Genomic DNA, 16,346 nt, shown 5'->3' on the forward strand with positions numbered 1-16,346 from the left:
GCTGGGTGGAGAGATAACATCACTGACTCCAATGGTTCTAAGGTCCTTGGATTGGGACTGAGCTGAACCACTGGCTTCCCAAGTGCCCTAGCCCACCACATACTGTGGGACTTCTTGGTCTTCAAAATTATGTGAGCAAAACCCCTAAGAAATCTCCTTTATCTCTCTCTCTCTCCTATTGGCTATTACTCTGGAGGGTATTAACTAATACAAACTCACTCACCCTTCCTTCTTCCTTCCTTTCTTCCTTTCTTCTTTCCTTTCTCCTTCCTTCCTTCTTCCTTTCTTTCCTTCCTCCCTCCTCTCTTGCTTGCTTTCTTTCTTCTTTTTTTGTACTGGGAATGGAAGCCAAGGTTATTCTACATCTGAGCTAAACCCCCAGCCCTTTTTAATGTTTAATTACAGGAGCACACCATCACACCTGACAATACAAATATTTTCTTAACAAAGACACTAAACTCCAGTCACCTATGTGATGATCTACAGCAATCTGAGTCAAGTGTCAGAGTCTCACCTTCTTTATCTGTTTAATAGAGATAATACAGCCGAGAATATGCTTGTAATCCCAATACTTGAGAGGCTGACAGGAGGAGCATAAGATTCACGGCCAGCTTCAGCTACTTAGTGAGGTCTTCACAACTTGTGAGAGTTTCTTTCAAAATAAAAATAGAACTGGGGGTGTAGCTTGGAGCTAGAATATCCCTGGGCTCAATCCTCAGTAGGACACACAAAAAATAGAGATAATACTAAGACTATTCAAGGGCTCAGATGAGGAAAAATACATTTAAAAAATAAAGCTTAATAGAGTGCCCCAAACTCAGTAGCTGAAATAAATAATATTTTCAGGTAATATATTTTTAAAAACTTAAACTGATGTCAGGTGTGGTGTAACACACTTATAATCCCAGTACGTGGGGACTAAGCCAAGAGAATTTCAGGTTCAAAGACAGTCTAAGCAATATAGTGAGACCCTCACCAACTAATAAGACCCTGTTTCAAATTAAAAAGAGCTGAAGGTATAGCTCTGAGAAAGAATGCCCCTGGGCTCAGTTCCCAGTACAAAAAAAAAAAAAAGAAAAGAAAAAAAAGATACCTTAAACTGGTGATCTACAGGTGTTTTTTGTTCTTCTGATAAAGTTTTCTCAGAACCAGGGCCAGCATGATGGTCAGATAAACAAAGTAGACACATACAAAGTGGAGAGTTGGATTTTGTCTTTATTTAAAATGTTGAGGGCGCGGCGCGGCGGACGGCCGGCTCGTGCGATTGGTGTGTTCATTTAATACAAGAAAATGGAAACTGAACAGCCAGAGGAAACCTTCCCCAACACTGAAACCAATGGTGAATTTGGTAAGCGCCCTGCGGAAGATATGGAAGAGGAGCAAGCGTTTAAAAGATCTAGAAACACTGATGAGATGGTTGAATTACGCATTCTGCTTCAGAGCAAGAATGCTGGGGCAGTGATTGGGAAAGGAGGCAAGAATATTAAGGCTCTTCGTACAGACTACAATGCCAGTGTTTCAGTCCCAGACAGCAGTGGCCCCGAGCGCATATTGAGTATCAGTGCTGATATTGAAACTATTGGAGAAATTCTGAAGAAAATCATCCCTACCTTGGAGGAGTACCAACACTTTAAAGGAAGCGACTTTGATTGTGAGTTAAGACTGTTGATTCATCAGAGTCTGGCAGGAGGAATTATTGGGGTTAAAGTTGCTAAAATCAAAGAACTTCGAGAGAACACTCAGACAACAATCAAGCTTTTCCAGGAATGCTGTCCTCATTCCACTGACAGAGTTGTTCTTATTGGAGGGAAGCCTGACAGAGTGGTAGAGTGCATAAAGATCATCCTTGATCTTATATCTGAGTCTCCCATCAAAGGACGCGCACAGCCCTACGATCCTAATTTTTATGACGAGACGTATGATTATGGTGGTTTTACAATAATGTTTGATGAGCGCCGTGGACGTCCTGTGGGATTCCCCATGCGGGGACGAGGTGGCTTTGACAGAATGCCTCCTGGTCGGGGTGGGCGTCCCATGCCTCCCTCTAGAAGAGATTATGATGACATGAGCCCTCGTCGAGGACCACCGCCACCTCCTCCTGGTCGAGGTGGCCGGGGTGGTAGCCGAGCTCGGAACCTTCCTCTTCCTCCACCACCACCACCCAGAGGGGGAGATCTGATGGCGTATGACAGAAGAGGGAGACCTGGAGACCGCTATGATGGCATGGTTGGTTTCAGTGCTGATGAAACTTGGGATTCTGCAATAGATACATGGAGCCCATCAGAATGGCAGATGGCTTATGAACCACAGGGTGGCTCTGGATATGATTATTCCTATGCAGGGGGTCGTGGATCATATGGTGATCTTGGTGGACCTATTATCACTACACAAGTAACTATTCCCAAAGATTTGGCTGGATCTATTATTGGCAAAGGTGGTCAAAGGATTAAGCAAATCCGTCATGAGTCGGGAGCATCGATCAAAATTGATGAGCCTTTAGAAGGATCCGAAGATCGGATCATTACCATTACAGGAACACAGGACCAGATACAGAATGCACAGTATTTGCTGCAAAACAGTGTGAAGCAGTATGCAGATGTTGAAGGATTCTAATGCAAGATATTTTTTCTTTTTTATAGTGTGAAGCAGTATTCTGGAAAGTTTTTCTAAGACTAGTGAAGAACTGAAGGAGTCCTGCATCTTTTTTTTTTTTTATCTGCTTCTGTTTAAAAAGCCAACATTCCTCTGCTTCATAGGTGTTCTGCATTTGAGGTGTAGTGAAATCTTTGCTGTTCACCAGATGTAATGTTTTAGTTCCTTACAAACAGGGTTGGGGGGGGGAAGGGCATGCAAAAACTAACATTGAAATTTTGAAACAGCAGCAGAGTGAGTGAATTTTATTTTTTGTTCATTGTTGGTGGTTAAAAATAATTCCCCCCCTGTAATTATTGTGAGCACCTTGCTTTGTGGTCACTGTAAACATTTGGGGGGGTGGGACAGGGAGGAAAGTAACAGTAGTCCACATGTCCCTGGTCTCTGTTCAGAGCAGTGTGCAGAATGTAATGCTCTTTTGTAAGAAACGTTTTATGATTTTTAAAATAAATTTAGTGAACCTATTTTTGGTGGTCTTTTTTTTTTTAAGACATTTTTCAAATGGTGGCTGAGTTTCCCAACCCACCCCTAAACTAAACACTAAGTTTGTTTTCAGCTCCTCTGTTGGATATAAGTACATATATATCTTAGATACAGGCAAAATATATTGACAGATTCAATTCTAATGGTTTCTTGATGGTTTGAAAATCTATTGTTTGGGAAGAAATTCCATCATATTCATATTCATGCTTATTATAAGCTGGGGAATTTTTGTTTTTGCAAATGCTTGCCCCTACTTTTCAACAGTTTTATATGTTAGTAGTTGTGAAGAACCAAGGTGGGGAGCAATACTACAAACTGGGTGGTGATATATATCAGAAGCCTGATTGGCAGCAAGTTTCATTAATCAGAATAACACTTGGTTATGGAAGTGGCTAATGCTGAATAAATTCTGATTATTTTTATTAGATAATTTCAACTATAGACTTAAAACTGTCAACCTGCTAGTGTCTATTAGTTAAACTTTGTAAAAATATATATACTTGTTTTTCCATTGTATGCGAATCGAAAGAAAAGATGTACCATTTCTCTGTTATATGTTGGATTATGTAGGAAATGTTTGTGAACAATTCAAAAAAATGAAAAATTGCTGTGGATGTCTTGTGTAGTGTCTTGGCTTTTTGTATTGATAGTTTAAAATTCACTTCCAAATAAAACTCCCATGATGCTAGATTTGATGAAGTGTGCCCAGTTTGGAAAGGGGTTGATTTAAAAGCCTGTAAGATCTGTTGAAACGTTCCTCCTGTAAGGAAATACAGTAATCTTAAATTATAAAATAAAATAAAATAAAATAAATAAAATGTTGATAGTTTATTTAGCAAGAACTTCTTGGCATCATTTTTGAGTTTTCACAGGACTGAGTGAAAATAACTGTTTGTCAGGGAGGCTGTGCAGCGGCCCTCCCCTGCCTCAGCGTCTCCTGACTCCGGGAAGATTCGGGGCACACATCTTGAGCACTTTCTGTGCTCTCTCGCCTGTGATGCTGGGACCCCACGCACGCGGGCAGCTTCCCACCTAATGTACCCGGAGCTTTGCCTGCCCAGGAGTTATGTGATGCCTCTAGGGGAACCCTCGACCAAAGCATCCCCATGCAATGCATGGAACTTTATTCTCCTCCTCCTCCTCCTTCTTTTCCTTCTTCTTCTTCTTTGCGGTACTGGGGATGAAACCCAGGGGCATTCTACCTCCGAGTGACACCCCCAGCCCTAATTTTTATTCTTTATTTTGAAACAGGGTCTCACTGACTTGCAAAGGGCCTCACTAAGTAGCTGAGACTGGCTTCAAACCTGCATGATCCTCCTGTCTCAGGCTCCCGAATGCTGGGATTACAAGCATGTGCCACCACGCCCGGCTACGAAGCTTTCTTTTCAAAGGCCACTGACCAGCAGGGAAAGAACAGGACCAGAGTGAGACCATTAAAGTGTCAGCTTTCCACGAAAAATGTAAGAGGATGCTAAATATTCAGTAGCAAGATAGATAGTGATATGTAATCCCAGTACTTGGGAGGCTGAGATAGGAGGATCACAGGTTCAAGGCCAGCCTCAGCAACTTAGCAAAACCCTCAGCAACTTAGCAAGATCTTATTTCCAAATAAAAATAAAGTAGGGCTGGGGGGGGGTGTTAGGAAGTATAACACCCTTGGGTTCAATTCCCAGTACCAAATAACAACAACAACGACAACAACAACAACAAACAACAATAAAGTAAAGCTTAGAGATGGTGCAAAGACCCCCTTAGGACCCCAACATTGGTATAAAGATGATTTTAAGCTGAAAACATTTGAGACTCAGCAAATGAGCTTCCTTTATCTGACTAAAAGCAGCATTATCTGGGAAATGAGACTGCCATAAATTCCCTCTTCAGGGCAGCTTTTACTCCCAAGAAGAAGACAAAGAGTCAACCTATCACGAAGTCCCTTCCAGGGGAGTCTGATGGCAGTGAAAGGCCACTCACACCGGCGTGAACACCGCCACACACCTCCTCACCCCCTGCTTGTTCTCTAGAACCCATCTGGCTTTCCTAAAGAGCCCCATCTGGTCCTCCCATAGAGGCCTTTTCTCCCCGGTTCCTTTTCCATCCTATGTTAGGCATACAAGTCTCTTTCTTTAACCATTTCTCATTCATCTGGCTTTTGCTTTTGTAAGCTTCGCAATACATACAAATAAACTCATTTTTTCCCCTTGCTGTTAATCTGGTTAAGACTGTTAGTTTAATTTGCAGGCCCCCAACTAAGAAATATGAGGGTAGAGGAAAAAGGTTTTCTTCCCATTATTGCTTAGAAAATTATGATCAGTTCAAACTATGATTGATTTGCAGAAAGTGAAAGTCTTTGCTCCACATGCTGGCAACTCAATCTGAAAGTAAAGCCAGAAACTTTTTTTTTTCTCTACGGGAGATGGAACTCAGGGGCATTTTACCTCTGTTCTACACCTCCAGCCCTATTTTTGATTCTTTATTTTGAAAGGTCTCACTATGTTGTGGAGGGCCTCTAAGTAGTTGAGGCTGGCCGTGAACTCGCGATCCCTCTGTCTCCGCCTCCCAAGTACTGGGATTACAAACGTGCATCACCGTGCGCAGCTTTTTCTTCTTTTTGTACTGGGCATTGAACCAATGGGCGATCTACCCCTAGTCCTATTTAATTAATTTATTTATTTATTGTGGTACTGGGGATTGAACCCAGGGCCATTCTACCTCTGAGTTACACCCCCAGCCCTATTGTATTATTTTTATTTTGAAACAGGGTCTTGAGTTGTGGAGGGCCTCACTAAATAGCTGAGGCTGGCCGCGAAACCAGCCTCCTGTCTCAGCCTCCCAAGGGCTAGGATTACAAGCGTGCGCCTCCATGCCTGGCTGGGTCTTGGAATTTAGCAGAAGACAAGGGGTAAGGAGCAGTCATGAGCGAAGAGCTCTGCCTAATGTGAGATGAAAAGGCAGTTCCAGCTGGCCAGGCCTTCTTCATCTTTCTCTCTCAATGTCTGAACACTCTCCCCCAACAACAGATTACTCATTACCTATGAAAATTATGACTACAATGTTTTTGCAAAGCAGATAATGAGGTATAACCAAACATATTTGGCCCAAGACACATTTTTCCCTTCAGCCAAAAACCACTTTTTTACTTTCTTATTAAGAGAGGAAAAACAAATTCAAATATGTGAAGCCCAAAAGGGGGTCATGTGTGGTCTAATTAATTTGTTTCTCCAACTCAATGTCATTTTTAAAAGAAAGCCAAGCAGAGTCTGCTAAGGGCATGTATGGAATGTCCCGTCGTGTGTCTGTTGGAAGAGCTCTCTTGTTTATATACAATGCCTTATGATGCAGAAAACCTAAACGTGAGCATTTTCTCTTCCTAATCCTTCACAGCAGAACAAGATTTTTATCTTTCATCCACTCCAGTTTTCCTTCACTCCTTCATTGAACAAAGCACTTACAGGAAAAGGACTGCTGGCTTTCAAGAGGATGGGAGAGGCTGCCTAGAACCAAGATGTATGGACACTGTGGTTCGCTTTATATTTTGCTTCAAAGCCTCCACAAAAAGGATGTTATTTCAAAATAAATAATCCAGAAGGATCAGGAACAGAAAATAGAGACCTCTGCTCTTTCGAAAGTGTGGCATCCTCTGCTGCATACCTGTCATCCCAGTACCTGGGAGGCTGAGACAGACGGAGGTATCACAAGTTAGAGTCCACCCTTAGCAACTTAGCAAGACCCTGTTTCAAATAAAAAGTAAATGGAAGCCAGGCATGGTGGTGCATGCTTGTAATCCCCACGCTTGGGAGGTGGAGACAGGAGGATCACGCAGGTTCGAAGCCAGCCGTGCTGGCTTAAGAGACCCTGTTTCCAAATAAAAATATAAAAAACAGGTGTCTGTGAGTGTAGCCCAGAGGTAGAAGGGCTTCCAGAAACCCCAGTACCACAAAAAAAAAAAGTAAATGGGACTGAGAGTAGTTCAGAGGTAGAATGCCTCGAGTTCAATCCCCAGTACAGCAAACAAACAAACAAAGAAAGAAAAACATGTGGCAACTTCTATTTCTTGATCCCCGTGCTGTTTCTAGATTCCTGTTAAGTATCAAGAACTCACAGAGTGGCATCGTTCCACCTGGGACATGGCCTCACCCTCCCGCAATGGCTTTTTACCACTGCTGTCTCTGCGATGAAAACATATGCCAGGCAGCCAGCTTGTACTCTACATAGACACCATTCAAGCAGATATTAGCTTTATCCTTTTCTGTATTTAAAAACCAAACGCCTTCCCAGGAGAGCCAGGCAGAAAACACCGGTGAAAGTTAGTGACAAGGAAGACTAGCAGTGTCGGCCCACGAAGCCCAGCAATGCTCTGCCAACCTTCCTGGAGTAGATGGAGGCCATCGGACAGGTGCAAGGCAAGGTCAGCTGTTTAAGATTGAAACTCCATCACAGCTCAAGAAGAGATTAAAAGATGAGCAAGCGCTCTCTATTTCCCCCTTCAGCAAAGAGCGTATTCTACTAAGCAACATTAACTTATCATACAATGGATCCTGCTTAATGCTAAGCCAGACATTAAAAATACATAATTTTTTTAAAAAGAGCGAAGAACTGTTAGGCGCCAACCATACTGTGTGAAACCCAGTGAGTGGGTGTTGGATTGTAAAGATGCATAAAAGTTCAACAAGCTTACCTACACAAGCACAAATGTCACCTCTGAATAAAATATTACACCATTTTACACCATGAAACATAGGCCATTCTGAGGTCATCAAAATCGGTTGCGGAGAAAACTAGCTGAAAATCAGTGTTAAAAACAAGAAATAAGTTCAGTGCTTTTAGAGTTGGACTCTGAAATAGAAGAAACTGGCCAGATTTTTAGAAGACTGTATACACATGGTCAGAGTAAAAAAATTGGGTTTGGTATTGACTCTTATGCTCTCCATCACAGAATTTTCTTTCAACATTCTCAAAGTCCCTTATGAATATGTTTCCATGTATATTAAGGGCTGGATTAGCCAGCTTGCTACTCATGTGACACATTCTGGTCAATGCAATTAACCAGAAACTTCTTTGCTCTGACCCTCACTGCTGGGATTCTTACTAGAGTGCCTTTTTGAGGATAGTGTACCAAACTTGGTCTTCCCCTGTGAATCTGACATGCTAGATAACTGAGCATCTTAGCACTCTGAACGCCAAGCCAAGATTTAATTACATGGGCACAGTTATAAGGTCCAACTTGGGGACAGAGAAAATAAGGCCACTGTCAGACGCCTTCCCTCTTGCCCTATAGAGATAAAAATGCCTGCTTAACCTAGTTAGGATCGGGTTTAAAAAACTGTGCAGGAGGCAGGCCAGGTGTAGTGGTAGGCATCTTAATCACAGGACTGGTGAGGCTGGGGCAGTAGGATTCTCTTGTATCAGCCTCTTAAGTACTGGGATCATAGACACGTGCTGCCACTCCCAGTCAGTCTTTTTTCTTTTAATCGCCAACTGGTTTACTTGTTTAAATACCTACTCAGATCCCCGAATCCTCAGGTTCCATAGTAATTGTTCTAATGCACCGTAACTTTCCTCTGGCATCTTTTTGGAGTGTCTGAGAGATGTAGAAAAGGTCAATAAGCAATCACAGCTCATTAAGATGGAGCACTGGACACTTGCTATGCCTTGCCTATTTCACAGATGAGATAATGCGATCAGAGAGGTGAAGTGGCCAGGCTCAGATCACCCCACAAAGAAGAGGCAGAATGAAGACTCACAGGTCATCGCTGCCCCCAAGTTCACATTCTTACATGCTGTAGTGTATTGTAGCTGTCTGCCTCCCCTCCTTAACTCTGAAGCACATCCCAACTATGTTCTCCAAATAACCTCTGTGTTATTTGGGCTCCAGATAAGTGGGCGATGACAAGCTGAGGGTGCTTGCTGATCTGTCCCTACCTTTCTCTTCTCTTTTTCCCCACTTAAGAAGCCCAGTCAAGCCATCCACTAATAATGTTCAGCAGCTTCCTTATATATCTCCTTGGATGGTTACTGAAAAATAAAATGATACCATCATTCCGGCACAGGAAGGTGTTTGGGGCATAAATAGCCTACAACAGGGAAAGGAGCTGAGTGTCGCAGATACGGCGTGGGGTACTGTACATGCCAGGCTATGAAAATTGCCACCATCAGGTTCACCTTGCAAACAAAGGCAAATAGCTCTGTTCCTTAAGTATCACATAAGAGGGAACCGAGAACACAGCGAAGGCGGCGGGACCCCAGGAAGCTCAGACCTGTTAGAGAAACAAAACTCTAGCCTTAAGGCAAGAAAATTATTTCAACATTATCAAGCACCAAACAATAGCATTTCAGCAACCCTGGGAGGCATGGGAGGAAAGGTTGGCCTTTGTATTCTAGCTCCTCCAAGATAATCCTAAGAGAAGTGAAGCCCTTGCCAGGAGGCAGCAGAAATCAGTAAAGTGACACTTTCGAAAGTGGCACCGGCTCAGCCGGAAGCTCCCAGCTCAGTAGAGTCCTGAGCACAACCTGTTGTGACTCTCCAAATGGTCCGTCTTCACAAGCTTTGCCTCCGCAAGCAGAGTCCCAACAAATAAAAGGGTTAAGCAATAATACGTCCAAGTTGGCAGCCGCCACCGGCTCTCGCCTGCCAACAAGTGTCTAGGGCGCCACAAAGGCAGGGTTATTGCTTAGCTGGTTCCTGCGTTCCCAGCGCCCAGTGCATTCCTGGCCATCCCGGGTGCTCAGGAAACAAGCAAATGAACAAGCCACCAGCCAGATTAAGAGCTGCTGGGAGATTTGGGGGTGGCACTGTTACAAGTGCTTCTTCCTTTTTTTTTTTGGTACTAGAGATTGCATCCAGGGGTATCCTACCTCTGAGCTACCTCCCCAGCCCTATTAGTTTATTTATTTACTTATTTATTTATTATCTATCATTTATTCATGGTACTACAGGTTAAATTTAAGAGCATTCTACCTCCGAGCTACATCCCCTTCCCTGTATTTTATTCTTTATTTTGAAACAGGGTCTCACTGAGCTGTAGGAAGGCCTCACTAAGTAGCTGAGGATGGCTTCGAATCTGTGATCCTCCTGTCTCAGCCTTCCAAGTACTGGGATTACAAATGTGCTCCACCACGCCTGGCTTATTTATTTATTTTGAAATAGGCTCTGACTATTTGCTGAGGACCTCACTGAGTTGCAGAAGCTAAACTCAAAAATGTGATCCTCCTATCTCAGTCTCCTAAGTATCGGGCTTCGAGGCAGGCACACTCCTAAGCCCAGCTTGTAGGTCTTGTAGTGTCAAATCTCCATTGAGTACCAAGAACCATGTTGGGGGCTTCTTCATCTCAGACGTCCAAAGTTAGCAGCAATTTCTATCTTATATATAAACTCAGAGTCACTGAAACAATTATTCTGGGTTTTCTGGAGCTGTGAAGAGTGCCTTCGTGGGCATTAGGATGAAAAAAGAAAACATTTATCAGGGAAGATAAGAAGAATACAAAGAATACCTAGGGCATCTGCATGGTACCCATGTCTTCTGCGAGGGCAGATGACACCCGGACATCTTTGCAGAGCACAACAGGTGGAGGACGGAGAGAACAAGTGTCCCTATGGCCAAGTCTCAAATGATGCCCACCCTTGCAGGAGGAGAAAACTTGAGAAAGATTTTAGAAAATGAAGAAATGCAGTCATTCTTCTACTTAGAGGAGATTTTAGATGGAAATTCCTAACTGCTACAGCAGTCTAGTTTACAAACTCCAAACAGTAAGTGTAAAATACTCAGTTGGTGGTGAATTTATTGTCTACTGAGCCAGGTGACTTAGTGAATATCATTTTGCAAGAAGTGCAGGCAGGCAGAGCCTTGCTGGGGTGTTCAGAGGGCAACACCAAGCCAGCGATGGGCATGGCCTGCAGACCCTGGAGCTCTGGGAAAGAATAATCCACATATGGGAAGATCTAGTGGTTACTTCAGCTCCTTCCTGTTGTCTACCTATTCAAATACATTTACCTCCCCCCAGATGTTTTTGGCATCACTAAGGATTGAATCCAGGGGTGCCCTGCCACTAAGCTATAGCCCCAGACCCTTTTATTTTGTATTTTATTTATTTATTTTGGTGGTACTGGGAGTGGAACCCAGGGACTTTTCTACTTCCGGGATATACTTCCAGATCTATTTTATACTTTATTTGGAAACAGGGTCTCACTAAGTTGCTGAGAGCCTCACTCAGTAGCTGAGGCTGGCTTTGAACCTGTGCGATCCTCCTGTCTCAGCCTCCCAAGCACTGGATTACCAGCGTGCGCCACCATGCCCAGCGTATTTGTATTTTGAGACAGAGTTTCCCTAAATTGCCTGGACTGGCCTTACCCTGCAACTCCCCTGTGTGACAGTGCATCTAGCTATCTCCCCAGATTTTAAATCCATTTCAGCAGGGCGTGGTGGGGCACGCTTGTAATCCCCATGCTTGGGAGGCTGAGACAGGAGGATCGCACAGGTTCGAAGCCAGCCTCAGCTACAGAGTGAGGCTCTCAGCAACTTAGTGAGACCCTGTTTCCAAATAAAATATAAAATAGGTCTGGGAGTATAACCCGGAAGTAGAAAGCCTCTGGGTTCCACCCCCAGGACCACAAAAAAAAATAAATAAATAAGATAATAAATAAATAAATTCTTCCTTTAAAAATAAATCCATTTCAGCCGGGATTAGTGACTCATCTTTGTAGCGATCACACTTCCTAATGATCAGCACCCATTTTCTGCTATTAACAGCCAAATACAAAAATAATTATAAAGACAACAAAACAGTGACACTATGCTAGTCCCTTCTGCCAGAACACGAACTAACTTACTTGCGTGAATCTATGAAAAACAAAAGAAACAAAAATAACCTCATGTCACCATTTCACGGAGAATGTTAGCGTTGATCTCCATTCCATAAACGAGAAAAGAAAGACATAGAAATTTTTTTTAGGGGGAGGTGATACTGAGGATTGAACCCAAGAATATTATATCTCTAAGCTATACCCTCAGCCCTATTTTATATTTTACTCTGAAACAGGATCTTGCTAGGTTGCTAAGGGTCTTGCTGCATTGCTGAGACTGGCCTTGAACCTGTGGTCCTCCTGTCTCAGCCTCCCAAGTACTGGGATCACAGGTGTGCACCAGCATACCTAGTCCTAGAAGAATGTCTTAAACCAGCCCATGTAGATGTAAAGGGAGGACTGTAATCCAGGCAACCTGACTCCAGGGATCATAATTTTTTTCTTTTTCTATAATGGTGAAAACACTTGACATGAGACCTTTCCTCTTAAAGATTGTGCATCAGACAGTATTGTTAAATACAGGCACAGTGTTGGAGAGCAAGTCTTCAGAATTCATTCATCATGCATCAGTAAAACTTTATAGCAACTGATTAGCAACTTCCCGTTTCTACCTCCCTTCCAGGCCCAGCCAACCGCAATTCTGTTCTCTGCTTCTACAAATTTGACTTTATTATTTTTATTTTCTTATTTATTATTATTATTATTATTATTATTATTATTAATTATTATTTGGGTGGTACTGGGGTTCCTGGAAACCCTTCTACCTCTAGGCTACACTTGTAGACCTATTTTATACTTTTTTACTCGAAAACAGGGTCTCTTAAGCCAACCTCTGGTTTTGAACCTGTGCGATCCTCCTGTCTCCGCCTCCCAAGCACGGGGGATTACAAGCGTGCGCCACCATGGCCGGCATTGTCTTTATTTTTTATTTTTATTTATTTATTGTTTTGTGGGTCTGGGGATGGAACCCAAGGGTATTCGACCTTTGAGCTACACTCCCTGCCCTATTTTTTTTTTAAATTCTTTATTTTGAAACAGAGTCTCACTAAGTTGCAGAGGACCTCATTAAGTAGCTGAGGCTGTCCTTGAACTGTGATCCTTCTGTCTCAACCTCCCAAGTGCTGGGATTACAAGCGTGCGCCACCATGCCTAGCTTGACTTTTTAAAATACCTAATACGGGGCTGGGATGTAGCTCAGTGACAAAGTGCCTGCTTTGCAGGTGTGGTGTTGTGGGTTCAATCCCCGGTTCCAAAAAAGACAAAAAAAAAGAACCCTTATAAAAAAATAAGCTAAGAACAAGTAAAATACCTAATAAAAGTGGAATCACAGAGTGTTTTTCCCCTTCTGTGACTGGCTTGTTTGCTTTGTCTAATGTCTATCCTTCCAGGTTCATCCATGTTGTTCCTTTTTAAGGCCAAATATTCTATTGCACATGCATGCACACAAGTGGACAGCACATTTTAAATATCCATTCCTTTGTTGGTGGACATTGAGGTCATCTGCCCATTTGGTCTGTCTTCAATAGTATTATATTGAATATGGAAATACTAATATATTTTTGAGATTCTGACTTCAAACTTAGAAGTGGTATTGCTACAGCGTATGGTAATTTTATTTTTAATTTTCTTAAGTGTCTCCATAGTGCTTTTTATAGTTAGCACCATTTTCCATTCCCAAATATGGTGTCCAAGAGTGCAGTTTCCCCAAATCCTCTTTGGTAAGACTCTTTTGATTCTATCTTTTGATTTTGTGGTAATGACCATCCTAATATGTCTGAGAAAATATCTCATTGTGATTTTTATTTGCATTTCCCTAATGGTTGGGTGACAAGGACCATCTTTTAATGTACCTTTTGGACATTTCTTTGTCTTCTTTGAGAAATTAAGCCCTTTGCACATTTTTATTTTTTTATTTTTTAAATTTATTTTTATTGGTGCATTGTAATCATATATCACATTGGAGTATAAGACTTGAGAGGATATACAAGCACACATCATCCAATTAGCCCTCATCCAGTCCCCATCCCATTCCCTCCCCCTCCCTCGATCCCATGCTTATTTGGTGATTAACTTTGATACATTTGTTTATGTACCTCCTGTGTTTTAAAGAGGCTCCATCCTCCCCTATTCCATACCCTCTGATTGGTCACCTTAATTGCTTTACTATAGGGCCCTTTCTATAGCTCGACCTCTTCCTGTTGCCCCTTTCCTCCTAGTTATTGCTGATTAGGGGAAGCATCTGGGTTTTTTTTTCTGTGATATTTCTCTGTACATGCCGCGTTGCAAGTACCGATCCCACTCTTGATGGCCCCAGTAGTGGCCTGGCTACCCGGTGGACTGATCCAGACCTCGCTGGCTCAAGCAGTGGCCTTGCCCCATGGGAGGCCCCGATTCTGGTCTCGCTGGCCCTGACAACGGCCTAACCCCTCAGCTGGCTCCGATCCCGGCCTCGGTGGCCCCAGCACCGGCCTTGCCTCACGGCAGGCTCTGATCCCGGCCTCAGAGGCCTCAATAGTGGCCTTGCCTCATGGCAGGCTCCGATGTTGGCCGCTGGCCCCGGCACCGGCCTAACCCCTCGGCAGGCTCCAATCCCGGACTCGGAGGCCCCAGCACCAGCCTTGCCTCATGGCAGGCTCCGATGCTGGCTGCTGGCCCCGGCAATCGGCCTAACCCCTCGGCAGGCTCCGATCCTGGCCTCAGAGGCCCCAGTAGCGGCCTTGCCTCACGGCAGGCTCCGATCCCAGCCTCAGAGGCCTCAGTAGCGGCCTCGCCTCACAGCAGGCTCCGATGCTGGCTGCTGGCCCCAGCACCGACCTAACCACTCAGCAGGCTCCGATCCCAGCCTTGGAGGCCCCAGCATCGGCCTTGCCTCACGGCAGGCTCCGATGCCAGCCGCTGGCCCCGGCATCGGCCTAACCTTTCAGCAGGCTCCAATTGAGGCCCCAGTAGCGGCCTAACCCCTCGGCAGGCTCCGATCCTGGCCTCAGAAGCCCCAGCATCAGCCTCTTAGCACATTTTTAATCAGGTTTATTAAATCAGTTTTTTTTTTTTTGCTACCAAGTTGTAGAAAGATCCTGTGCTTTTAATCATTACAGAATATTGCCTTAATAAACAGTTACAGACATTTCCACTGTTTCAACTCCTCAAGGTCAACCAAGGTCCAAAAATACTAAATGGGAAATTCCAGAAATAAACAATTTATAATTTTTCAATCATGTACGATTCTAAATAACATGCACACGTGGCACTGGGGAATGGAGAATTGAACTCAGGGGCATTCTACCTCTGAGCTACACACTCAGCCTTTTTTTTTTTTTTTAAACAGGGTCTTGCTGAAGGTCTTGGTAAGTTGCTAAGGCTAGCCTTGAACCTGCAATCCTCCTGAGACAGGTCTCAGCCTCCCAAGTACTAGGATCACAGGTGTGCTTGAAATCTTGTTCCGTTGCATTCCATCCTGTCTGGAACAAGAATCATTCCTTCGTCTACCTCCTTAGTCACACAGTAGCTGTCTTAGCTGTTTGATAAATTGTTGTGGTATCACAGTGCTTCTATTCAAGTAAAAATTAAACTTCACCACAGGTATGTATGCACAGGAAAAGACATAGTATATATAGGGTTCAGTACTATGATTTCAGAAATCCAGTGGGATCTTGGAATATAACCCCTAAAGCAAAGAATACTGTTAACAAGTAAGTGGTAGGGTTTCAAAAATGATCCCAGGTCTGGGGTAACTCTCTCTCCAAATCACAATGGTCCAAAAGGCCCAACCTTGCCAGGTCCCCTGATGACCCAGTTTTACGACATTGGAGAGACACAGCTGGGACCTGCCCGGTGTCCCCACTCTGTCTCTCTGCCTTATCCGCCCTTTCTAGCCAGACCTCTTCTTTGTCCAGGTCCATGCCTGTGCATACCAACCAAGGTGCCTTCATCCTGCTAGACCTAGGACACTCTACTTTGGTGGCTTCCGGGAGGGACTGGAGTAGGAACAGTTCTCTTAGGAAGAGATATCATGTCTACAGGAGGAAGAAGTAGATATAATATTATTTGGAAAAATATAAATTATATATTGTTCTACAATATCAATCTATATGGAACAGTACGATTGCATCAGTGGCAGGAAGGTCTGCAAGATTGGCGAGTTTATTTTTCCTGTGGTGGTACATTCTACCTCCAAGCTACACCCACAGACAGATTTTTTTTTTTTTTTTTGGTGGTACTAGAGTTCCTGGAAGCCCTTCTACCTCTGGGCTACACTTCCAGACCTAATTTATAGTTTTTTATTTGGAAACAGGGTCTCTTAAGCCAGCGAGGCTGGCTCTGAACCAGCGCGATCCTCCTGTCTCTGCCTCCCAAGCGAGGGGATTACAAGCATGCACCACCATGCCCAGCCAGATTTTATTTTTTATTTGGAAAA

At 43.6% G+C, this 16,346-nt stretch overlaps 1 protein-coding gene across 1 annotated transcript; it reads left to right on the top strand.

Annotated features, from left to right (window-relative positions):
- Window positions 1-1,075: 1,075 nt before the first annotated feature.
- LOC308276788 (heterogeneous nuclear ribonucleoprotein K-like) lies at window positions 1,076-2,613 on the top strand (the record flags this gene model as incomplete). Its single annotated transcript, XM_080715672.1, has 1 exon — window positions 1,076-2,613. The coding sequence occupies exon 1, from the start codon at window positions 1,291-1,293 to the stop codon at window positions 2,611-2,613; it is 1,323 nt and encodes a 440-aa protein (XP_080571798.1). The 5' UTR covers window positions 1,076-1,290.
- Between the last annotated feature and the right edge of the window lie 13,733 nt (window positions 2,614-16,346).

Source organism: Muscardinus avellanarius (genome assembly GCF_963383645.1).
Source record: "Muscardinus avellanarius genome assembly, chromosome: 18".
Lineage (NCBI taxonomy): Eukaryota > Metazoa > Chordata > Mammalia > Rodentia > Gliridae > Muscardinus > Muscardinus avellanarius.